General features: G+C 34.6%; 1 protein-coding gene across 1 annotated transcript; it reads left to right on the top strand.

The window, feature by feature from the left end:
• The first annotated feature begins 4976 nt into the window (after nucleotides 1-4976).
• LOC133203233 (uncharacterized) lies at nucleotides 4977-6274 on the top strand. Its single transcript, XM_061339055.1, has 2 exons — nucleotides 4977-5144; nucleotides 5989-6274. The coding sequence occupies exons 1-2, from the start codon at nucleotides 4982-4984 to the stop codon at nucleotides 6252-6254; spliced, it is 429 nt and encodes a 142-aa protein (XP_061195039.1). The 5' UTR covers nucleotides 4977-4981; the 3' UTR covers nucleotides 6255-6274.
• Nucleotides 6275-12506: the final 6232 nt, after the last annotated feature.

Raw genomic sequence — 12506 nt, 5'->3', positions numbered from 1 at the left:
GGAATACAAAGAAAAATTTTAAAATACAACATGTACTTTTTCAAAGGGAACAGGGTCACATAAAATCTTATCAATATGCAAACATTCTATAGTTGTGTAAATTCAAATTTTATTTAATGCATGTATTCACATAATAGATGTATACAAAATCTTAAAGAAATCTTCTCCACTGTAGGACAGTAATACGTACGTGTTTAAGTGGAATCCTCATGTTATGTGGATTCAATTTTTTTTTTGATATTGTGCAATGGTACACAATATGGGGTCAGAATTTTTTTTATGGTAATGAAAGGAAAATCTTTTTAAATCTGGAGAAGAACAAAAGTAGGGCCTAGGTAACTCAGCCTAGCACAGTGGCCCATGGACCTCATATTTTATGAGATACATAACTTATGCTTTCAGAGTTTACTATGGATCAGAACTGATAATTGTTTGTTCATTTCCAGCACTAAGCATTTTACAAAATGGAAAAATCCCCAGAATGATGTCTGAAGACATTCTCAGTGAACTGTTTGCAGGTTCAACAGATTCCTCGGACCCATGTATACCTGAACTGAGGAACGGGCTTAACTCACTGGAATATATGAGGTATTTGCCATTCAATATAATACTGAATACATGGTATATGAAAACTCTTTAAACTATTTGCAATAGCAACGTAGGTGACTACAGGACCAATAAAGAGGAAACTTAAGTGAAAGCTTTCTGAAGTAGGGTAGATAATGGAAATTGTTCAGATCATGGTCCATGGGGAAGGGATGTGGCCACAGTAAGGAATCAAAGTTTTACATTGAAATGAATATATAGGAACTAGTTGTGTTGTGATGCTACAAATGCCCCTGTAGGCTGCTGAAATTGCAAATTGTAAATTGCACTTTTGTAGCCAAGATAATGATTAGAAATTGTATTTTTTAAAATCTTTCCAAGTTCATTGGGGAATAATTGATGTATTAAAAAAAATCATGGGACAGTACCAAATTTGAACTTTACCTGTATTTTCTGGTAAAATACCTGCACATGCAATTTCAACCTTATACATACATCCCAACAAAAGTTAGAGAGCGGAAACTTAAAATTTCTTAATATTCTTTTCTACATGTAAGTTCAAGAGGGATAATTCTGTCAAAAATCATCAAAGCATGACTAAATTCAAACTTGACCAGTATTTTCTGGTAAAATACCTGCATATGCAACCTCAAATTTATAAATACATCCCTACAAAGGTTAAGTGCAGAAACTGAAAATTTCTTATTTTTTCCTAAGTTCAAGAGTGATAACTCTGTCAAAAATCATCAGACCATGACAAAATTCGAACTTGACCTGTGTATTTCTGTGACGTCTCCATATTTCAAATTTTAGTTGAAGTTGTGCAACTGTTGCTAAGATAAATGATGATGGAACAGGGTAAAGCTATATGCCCCCAGCAATTTCTTGGTGGAGCATAAAAATCTTAAAATCTTTTAAAGAAACCTGCCTGGACCAAAAAAGATGAACGTACCCAGTTTAAAGCTCCCTGATCTAGTGTAAATTGTAAATTGTTCATTGTTGGGTGGGGCATGAATAGGGAACCAAAGTTTTCAATAGGATTAGGTAGAGAAAATTCTTTAAAACTCCTCTTACCAAAAACAGCAATTTCTATGATGAGTCTTATTTATGTTGAAGCTTCTTTACTGACAGGTGTTGTTCATTCAAATTTGTTAAAATCTTGAACCCCAGGGGGTATGGTAGAGGCATAATGAATGATCATTGTCTTGCAAAAGAATTTACAGAAAAAAATTTTAAATCCTTTTTCTCAAGAACAACAAAGCCACAATTAGTCATGTTTATAGGAAAACCTTCTCAGGTAGTGTCTATTTTTTTTCTTCAAATTATTGCCTCTGTATATATGTAGAGTGGGACCGCAAAAGGCATTCCAAACTCTACATAGGAAAAAAAAGTATCTTGGGATTGTAGATTACTTAGTAATAGATTGAAACATCTCTTTTTCCCCCTTGATAGAAAACAATCCAAACATATCCGAAAGTTTACAGAAACATATAACTGATATAATTCATGGTTGTCCACAAGAATTGAAATAGCAGCGGAAATTTAATAAAAGTAGAAGGAGGTTTGGGGTTCCTCCCCTAATAGAGAGTTTAGGGGGATATAAGAGTAACCAGGGGATTACGCCACAAAAGGTGGGGAACTTACCCAGCCCCCGAGTCCTAGGGACAACCCTGTATTAAATTCTTAATGTTAAGAATATCTTTGATCCTAACTCTAACCCGCAAGCTCGAAATAATAATTAACATATATTAAGTTTTGAAATGGAATTTTTTAAGAGCAAATCACTGCATGTTGCTGCTTTCGCAAACAATACCAATTTAATTTGTTTGCAAACATTTATTTTCCAGCTGTTCAGTCTGATGGGTTCTGCTGGTTGCATTACATAAAAATCTAATCTTAACCACTGCCTTGTTCAGTGACATCATGCAATCAAGACTGACTACTTTATATGCATTATTTATGCAAAACATAAACCTTGTATTTTATTGTCCCCTGCTTATGCAAAGCAAAGCAAGGGACATTAAATCTCATTTGTTGTCAGACTGTCCGTCTGTCACAAAAACTTTAACTTGGCCATAATTTTTTAACAAAAAGAGATGGAGCTTTCATATTTTACAAGTATGTTAATACCTGTGACAAGACCTTTTCAAATATATGATGATTTTATTAGCCCCTGTGACCTTAAAGTTTGACCAACTTTTCAAAAATGTTATCTTTCCTTCAATTTGACTTTTGATTGTGAAGTGATAGGGCTTTCATATTTGAAATGTGCATTACGTGTGACAAAATATTTCCAAGCATGCTATATGATTTTTGCTCTCTTGACTCTCTAGGGGTTGTCTTATCTTTCATGGCAAGGCTTGCGTTACACAGCTCAACCTGAGCTCAAAAGGGCAAATATGGCACATTGGTTCAAAATTTAATACCCTTAAATCTTATTTTGCAACACTAAGTTATCTCCCTTTAATCAATAAACTCTGATTATTCACCACTGTCCAAAACTTGCACCTCCTATTATTAACCCATGCTCTCTAATTAAGTTACACTAAATTTATTAATACACGAAATCTCTCAGATTTTCTTCTCTATATGTCATGCTTGTTACAACCTAGACCTAAGGAAGTCACTAGTGTTTATAAGTATTAACCAACAATTCCAATCTTGTTGGGAAACTACATTTTAGAAAACCTTGTAAATCTCTGTACTTGAAATGATCAAAACAAAATACAGTTTTACAACATTATAATAATTATATCTCTCAAATAAACAATCAACAAATTCTAAACTCTGTCTAAGTCTATCTCTAGTCCCCTACACTTATCTGTCTAAATCCAGCTTATCCTACAACTCTTAATTATGTTGGAAATTAATGCAACACTCAAAAGTTTAAACTCCTAACTCTCAAACTTCCTCCAAGACCTCCTGGATGAAAGTGAAAACCAATAACTGAAACTTAATCACTTAAACCTAATTTCCTTACAAATTTCAAATACCAGTAAATTTCCTGAAAATTTCTGAAGTCTGAATCCCAGTTAAAACTATAAACAATAGCAAAATTTAGAAATACACTAGCTTCCTTAGCTAAATGTATAAATTACCTAAACAATTTCAAGTAATTCTAAAATTTACCAACAATTTACAAAGATTCAAACAACTAGCAAATTTCAACAAAGTCTGATTCCTCAGTAAAATTCACTAAACCTTATTAAAAAAAATTCCAAAAAAATATTCCAAAAGTTCCTCAAATATACTTAAAATATCCCTGGCTCTTAAAATAAAATTAAAAGTCATTCTTAAGTCTAAAACCAAAATATCCAACCCATGCTAACCTCTAACTCCTTACCCCTAAAGCACAACTTCTCTCACCGAAACAATCCTAGCAGAAGACCAAAAATTCCTTGAAACTCTCCTCCTTATACAACAACATGACACAAACGTTTGAAAATGTTAGAGAATCTCTCGTGACATTTCCCGTAATTGGCAAAGTCTATAAAAAATCTAATAACAAACAAGACAACTTTTCTGAATTAAAGTCATCACTAAATACATTTCTAAATTGAAATAAGTAAATTATTCTCCATTTAATACAACAATTAACAAGATTACGGTAACTCCAAAAAATCCGAAAACTATCGTAACTTTTACGATCGGGCTCGACCTCCTACAGTTTAGGATCACCAAATTTATAAACAATTCCTGTCAGTTAACAACGGGGCAAAAAACCACCGATAATAAGCTGAAAACAAGTTAAACTACAAGAAAACATGACTTTATTTATAAAGCTATGGTTTATCTACTACAGAAGACCAATTAAAGTCCCTTACACATCAAGTAAGCTAAAAATACCTGACAACTCTACTACAGCTATGACCAGCTGATTTCTACATAACTTAAAACGTGCACAAACTATTTCAACACATACAAATCACTTAAAGTTGTGAATAATCACCTATCAACTACATGAAAAGCATAAATTATACCTATTCCTGTAATGTCAAGTAAATATAACACATATATACAAATTCGTCTCAACTCTCCTACAAATGTCAACAATAATCAGGTTCAATAACTCTGTATAAAACCAATCTGTCAAATCACTGGACTGTTACAATATGATAGGGCATTCATATTTGACACAATAGCCATAAATAATGGCATCCCATCCACTAAGACATCAAAAGCGGGTGACCACAATTCTTTGAGTTTGCTTGTTTATATTATGTTGGAAGAAAGGAATTCACAATAAAAATCAATTTATGTATAATTCATTTCTTTTTATATACATGTGTATTTATTAATATGGGCCTATCTTCCAATCTGGATGTTCATTGCACATTCCATTTTGAGAGGAATGGTAACCAGGCATGAGGATCTTGAACATTTTCAAATATAGCCCCATTTTTATTTTATTTTTTTTTTACAGTTATGCAGACAGATGCCCAGTTTTGTATTTTTATTCCATCCCACTGCTGTAACTTTGACATTTAGGCGAATTACAACCCTTTTAAGAGCAGAATTTGACACAGAGGGTACAAACAGGAACACACTGGAAAGAAATGCCTACTCTGCATTCCTGAGGTACCTCAGAGAAGTTGCCAGTGAGTTATTATTTTGTTACATGTAAATATAAGTTAAGGCCACTCAATATGTTAAGAATTAAGATTTATCCTCCCCCCCTTTTTAGCTCACCTGAGCTGAAAGCTCAAGTGAGCTTTTCTGATCTCCCGTTGTCTATCGTCCGTCTGTCTGTCTGTAAATTTTTCACATTTTCAACCTCTTCTCAAGAACCACTTGGCCAATTTTAACCAAACTTGGTACAAAGCATCCTTGGGTGAAGGGGAGTTTAAATTGTTAAAATGAAGGGCCAAGTCCCATTGCAAGGGGAGATAATCAAGAAAAGGCAAAAATAGGGTGGGGTCATTAAAAAAATCTTCTTCTCAAGAAACACTGGGCCAGAAAAGCTGAAACTTATGTGGAAGCATCGTGGAGGTAGTGTAGATTCTAATTAAATTGTCAAAATCTTGACCCCTGGGGGTAGGGTGGGGTCACAGTAGGTATTACATTTTGAGGAGTAGAAGGCCACTGTAAGGTCAAGAGTCAAAATGGAATAGAATGGTACTAACTGCTCACAAATCCTTTGCTTGACAGACATCAAACTTGGTAGACTGGTTCCCCCTTGGAAGAAGATGACCCAAATTACCACATGGGGACATATATGTTGCTCCAACATTTCTTGTTTTGAATTGTTTTCCATGTGTACATGTAGGAAAATTTTCGTAAAATATTTTTTTACGTTTTGTAATGTTTATGTATCTCACATGCTTTGTTGTTCCTTTGTTCTGCAATTGCAGTTAAATATCAAAATATGAAAATAAGAACTTCTTTTTTTAAAAAAGACTTTTTTAACATCTTGATGAATATTATATTGATTTCTTGTAACAGGTGGACGAAGGGAAAATCTCTGTCTTGGAAGTATTTTGCAGTTCATAACTGGTACAGATGAGGAACCTGTACTTGGATTTAAAATCCAACCAAGTATCCGTTTTGTTGAGGTAGACCAGTCATATATCCCGACGGCTAATACATGCATCAACTGTCTTACTTTGCCCTGCGCAAGAGTTGGAACAGACTCAAATTTACCTGATGATCAAGAACTTTTCTCTCTGTATGACTATGCATTTTGCAACAATTTTTTGGGGTTACAGTGAATATCTGTGTACATGTAGATAGTTTTGGTAAGACTTGTTTACACTCTCCAAGTTATTCCCCTTGGCTCCCATGTTAGTTTAGGTCAGGAATTTGAATATTAACGAGATTTTATCTTCAAAGTGAGAAAAAAAATTTTCACAATATGAAAATGTTTATTTAAAAATGGCATTTTTAACACCTCATATGCCAGTATAACAAGTTTAAATAATGAATCTGAGGATATTGACTTCCAGTATGGCAGCAAATGGTAAATATGAGGGTTGTACAGTAAAATCTTGGACAAATTGTCTGGAGTTAAAAATAATCATCACTGCATTCCAAAATTTTCACTACTTTTTTAGCTCACCTGAGCTGAAGGCTCAATTGAGCTTTTCTGATCGAAATTTGTCCGTTGTCTGTCGTCGTCGTAAACTTTTCACATTTTCATCTTCTTCTCAAGAACCACTGGGCCAATTTCAACTAAACTTGCCACAGAGTATCCTTGGGTGAAGGGGATTCAAGTTTGTTCAAATGAAGGGCCATGCCCTCTTCCAATTGGAGGTAATTATGAATTAGTGAAAAATTAATGGAATATTTTAAAAATCTTCTTCTCAAGAACCACTGGGCCAGGAAAGATGAAACTCATGTAGAAGCATCCTCTGGTAGTGTAGATTTAAGTTTGTTCAAATCATGACCCCCGTTGGTGGGGTGGGGCCACAATGGGGTATCAAAGTTTAACATAGGAATACATAGGAAAAATCTTTTTCTCAAGAACAGCAAAGCCATGATTGGTCATAGTTATATGGAAGCATCCTCGAGTTGTGTAGATTCAAGTTTGTTCAAATCATGACCGCCAGGGGTAGATTGGGGCCACAATGGGTGATCTAGGTTTTGCGTAGGAATACATGGGAAAAATTGTTAAAATTCTTCACAAGAACAACAAATTCATGATTGATCATGAATATAAAAGCATCAAAAAAGGTAATGTAGATTAAAATTTGTTCAAATCATGACCAATCAGGAGAATAGAGGAGCCATTAAAGTGGATCATAACAAAGGAAAATAGAGGTTATATAAAAATTTTCATCTTATAAACAGCATAGCCATTATGTGTCATATTAATTCAAAAGCATCCTTAGGAAGTGTAGATTTAAGTTTGTTCAAATACCACCCCCCCTCCCCCCGAACCCACTTTTATATTTAAACTTTCAATACTGAACTTCAGGTGAGCGATGTGGCCCCTGGGCCTCTTGTCATTAATATACCTAGCAAATTTCATATGGATATATGCTCAGTAAACAAAATATGAGATTTTATATTATGTGTGGTATCACCTTACGGTGCACGGATGTTAAGGTCAAAGTGTCTAAAGCAGTGTTTGCTAAAAAAAAAAAAAAATTGGATAAGCCCTACTTAAATTCAGGAATTTCATTGATGCACAGTTTCCCTTTATTCCTCCATAAAAGTCAAGGAACCAATCTCGCACACACATGGAACCTTCTTAAGATTTCTTTGTAAGTTATGGACAGTACACTCACTATCATTCAACTAAATAGGCAATCCACTATCATTCAACTAAATAGGCAGTCTTGTATTGATGGTCTACAGTGACAGCATCTTTCGTTACTGCCAGTAGCTGTTTGTCCTTATGTTTTGTTTTACCCAGGGACTCGATCAAAAAACTCCTGTTTACAAAACTCCCATTTCGGTTGTTTACTAAAGATCTAGCGATATTTTTTTCTTCTGTAATCATTCAAAGTCTCTTAGAGCATCATTACCACAAATTAATCAACTGAACTGCTCTCCAGTGCGCTGTAACGTCAAACGTCCCCATTTTTTGTGTATTGTGTTGACCACTTTCCCATTTCAAATGTTCAAAAACCTGCCAAAAATTAAGCAGATGCCTTGAATGCAAATGCATTGTTTGATCATGCGCCCTGTACACATTAAATATTATGAAAAAAAAATTGTCTACATTTTATCAAAAAAATTAAGATGTACCTAAGTATGATAAATAAACATTTCAGCTTAGTGCACCCATTATTTTTCGATGACAACTCTTTGTCCAAGATTTTACCGGACAACACTCGTATTACTCACTTCATGTCTATTCCAAAAATATCTATACTATATCATTAGCAATATTGTTATATTCCTGTTTTGATGGGGCATACTATGGTATGGGCTTTCCCATCAATATTAAACCCAAGTCTTAGAATTTGCTATACTAGTTTTTTGATAAATCTAAATATGTATTGATATGTGCAGATCACAGAATCAATTATATTGTCCCAGCCCTAGTGTGTTACTTTTTTTTTTTAGCTCACCTGAGCCAAAGGCTAAAGTGAGCTTTTCTGATCACGTTTTGTCTGGCGTCAGTTTGTCTGTCTCCCTCTGTAAACTTTTCACTTTTTTGACTTCTTCTAAAGAACCACTGGACGAATTTCAACCAAACTTGCCACAAAATAAGATGCGAGCCAAGGGGAATAATTATAACTTGATTGAAAGGGATTCAAATTTGTTCAAATGAAGGCCATGCTCTCTTCTGAGGGAGATAATTATGAATTAGTGAAAAAATTGATGTCGTCTTTTTAAAATCCTCTTCTCAAGAGCCACTAGGCCAGGAAAGATGAACTCAAGGAATTGTCATCAGGTAGTGTAGATTCAAGTTTGTTCAAATCATAACCTCTGGGGGTAGGGTTGGGCCACAATGGACGATCAAAGTTTTACATAGGAATGTATAGAGAAAATCTTTTTCTCAAGAACAGCAAAGAACATGATTGGTCATATTTATATGGAAACATCCTCAGGTAGTGTAGATTCACTTTTTTTCTTTACAAATTATGGCCCCCTTGGGGTTGGGTGGGGCCAAAATGGGCAATCAAAGATTTACATAATAATAGTTTATTCAGAATATAACTTTGGACAATACAGCCCTTCAGTTTACAAAAATAGAACATAACAACATATATTACAAAAATTATGACTCTCAAAGAGCCTAAATTGGGGGGAAGGGGGGGGGGGTGAAACCTCTGGTCAAGTTATCCTCAGTCCCACAGTTCCACTCATAGTATACAATACTAATGTGATATTGGATAAAGCAGTACAATACATTATTCAAAGTTCAATATAAGAGTATATAGGAAAAATCTTCTAGAGAACAGCAAAGCCCTCATTGGTTATTAGTGTAGATTCAAGTTTGTTCAAATCATGACCCCAAGGGGTAGGGTGGGGCTACAATGGACAAGCAAAGTTATGCAAAGGAACACATTGGAATTAAAAAAAAATTTTTTTAGAACAGCAAAACCAACATTGGTCAATTTTATTTGGAAGCATACTCAGGTAGTGTACATTCAGATATGTTCAAGTCATGACCCCCAGGGGAAGGATGGGACCACAATGAAAGTTTAAACTTGTAGGAAAAAAAGCAACAGATAATCAAAGAAATATTTAAGCATCCTTACTTTAATAGTACAGGTGTAATTTTGTTAAAATCGTAACCCCCTCACCCCTTTTAGGGGTAGGTCTGGACCACTTATGCATTTATGGCCCATGGGTCTCTTGTATTTGCTTCCAATTCTTTTCTTATATCAGTTAGTAGAAATCTTAGCAAAACCTATGTCATGTAACAATAACTTTGCATTTTAAAACACAATTTTGAAAACTGTTAGCTTTTATGTAGGCATATGAGACTTGGAAAATACATGTATGTACTGTATTTGAATGCTTCAAGGACAGGGAGATTTTTTTTTTCAAATGTCAAACGGATTATATGAATTATATCTGATAGTTTTACACTCTTACAAACATTGTCTAAGCACCTGTTGATAAATGTTTGAAAATAATTTGTAATATTTGTTGCAATACCAGTATATGCAAATTGTACACCAAAAATAAAACATCATATATTGATTTGCTCCACTGCAGTTTTATGTGGAATATTCCTTGAAAGGGATTACCATTCTATAATTAATTAGATATAGTCAAAACTGACTTTGACTTTTTGTTTGTTCTATATTTTTCACAATTTGTTTTGATTGAATTTGAATAAAATATGTGAATGCTTGACTAGTTTTATTCATGATGCATGGTTGACAAGGTACAAGTGAATTTTTCACTTCTAAGTACAATATAGAGACTAATTCAGCAATTACATATTGTGTAAGTTATTTCTATTTATAATTTCCAATACTCGTAAATACATCTGAATCCCACTGTCAGTGTTAATCCATGTGCTATTATTTGGAGTACTTTCGTTTAGCTCGATACGACAATGGTCGTTTACTACATGAGACAACACGGAATGAAGTACAGATCTGGTGTCCTCTGACTCCAAATTCTCACTGGATTCTAGTGATCCTTCAACACCATACATCTCAATGTCCTCATCATCTATTCCAACGGTATTCTGCATTTCTCCTGAAATCCACATATTTATTGGGGAGGACTTCACTGTTCTAATCCTGTGATGTGCCCATGCTTCTCTCCATACTTTGAGTTTGTTGTTAATATGAGGGATGAATGTATACTGGAGAGCAGCGATATGGCAGTCATTCAAGGGATCCAGGATTCCTTCATCCTCCATATGATAAAACAAATGGTAGTAGAAACACAAAACACCAGTGTATACGTCCCTCCACAAACGTTCAATACGTTGATTATGAACGCTTTTCCCCGTTATCATACTTCCACGACTGGTACCTCTCTTTTTTATCATGAAATCTGCAATGGCCACATTTTCTAAGCCTTTATCGGACCTTACTCTCAGGGGAATCCCAAAAGAGTCGACTCCTTCCAAAAATACTTGAAGCAATGAATCGGCTTTGTTGTTGTCTAGACATTTTAAGAATGTAATAAGACGACTAAAACCGTCTATTCCCCCAGCAATTATTAAGTTCCATCTTATTAACTTATGGTTCGTGTCAATGTGCCAAAGGTGATTTGGTCCTTGAACATTGTATACTCGCCTCTTGAGACAACCCTTTTTCCGCTCGCTTACAGCTTTGTAATCAACACGATGTATGCTGTCCCTCAGTCTGTACCTTTGCACATGTATACCTCTTCTCAAAATCTGACCTAGGAAACTTTCACCACAAAATGGAAATTCTAAAATCAAATTTGCCACACAAATGTCAAGTTCATCATCAGTGCAGTCTGAGAATTTTAATTTGGAAATATTATATTGTTGCATTCTGCGATACAATGTTCTTTCTGACACCGATAATAGCTTTGCTATATCAGATATTACAAAATCTTCCTCAATCAGATTTTGTATCAAGTCTTTTGGAATTTCAAATGCAGGCGGTCCACCGATGCTGCTTACTTTATTTGGTTTTCTTATGCCGTACCGAACACACTCATTTCTAAGTTTTACCATATCTTTTCTATCAGTAACACCCAGTTCCCGTAGTTCATGACTGGATAACAAACAAATGATATCAGGTGAAATCTTTTGCATTAAGAAATTGTGTAAAACACAATTTAAATCAAGTTTTTTTCAAGCACCATACCCATTTCAGAACTTGTCATGGTTTTTGATACACCTCTGAACTGTAGGTACTAGTATATAAATAAATACATGTACATCAGAATATGCACTATATAACATGACTTTCATTACTTCATCACACCCTTTGAAATGCAACGGTGACTAGATGATTGACCCATTGCTTCATTTTACCGTTTAATTGAAATATGATACCATTTAAATAATCATTACACCATTTAATGTGTTTTTTTCAACCATGTGGAATAAGCTGCATACCATATTGATGTACTTGACGCATCTTTTGTTATGTGATACTTACCATTTATTTTGCCCCTTTCACCTTATAACAAGAAATTGTGACCATTTTACATAGTGAACCGTCCCTTTATTATATTGAACACACCATTTATTACGTAACTTTCACCCTATAACAAAGCGCATTGACAATTTAACATATTAAACCGACCCTTTATTTCATTGAACACACCATTTATTATGTGCCTTTCACCCTATAACAATGAGTGATGACCATTTGGTATACTGAACCGACACTTTATTATACTGAACACACCATTTATTATGTGCCTTTCACCCTATAACAATGAGTGGTGACCATTTGGTATACAGAACCGACACTTTATTATACTGAACACACCATTTATTACGTAACTTTCACCCTATAACAATGAGTGGTGACCATTTGGTATAAAGAATCGACCCTTTAATACATTGAACACACCATTTATTTCGTGCCTTTCACCCTATAACAATGCGTGGTGACCCT

This window comes from Saccostrea echinata, unplaced genomic scaffold, assembly GCF_033153115.1.
Source record: "Saccostrea echinata isolate AGI-Se365-2 ecotype Australia unplaced genomic scaffold, CSIRO_AGI_Sech_v1 ptg000049l, whole genome shotgun sequence".
NCBI lineage: Eukaryota > Metazoa > Mollusca > Bivalvia > Ostreida > Ostreidae > Saccostrea > Saccostrea echinata.
This window is presented reverse-complemented; position numbering and strand designations above follow the sequence as displayed.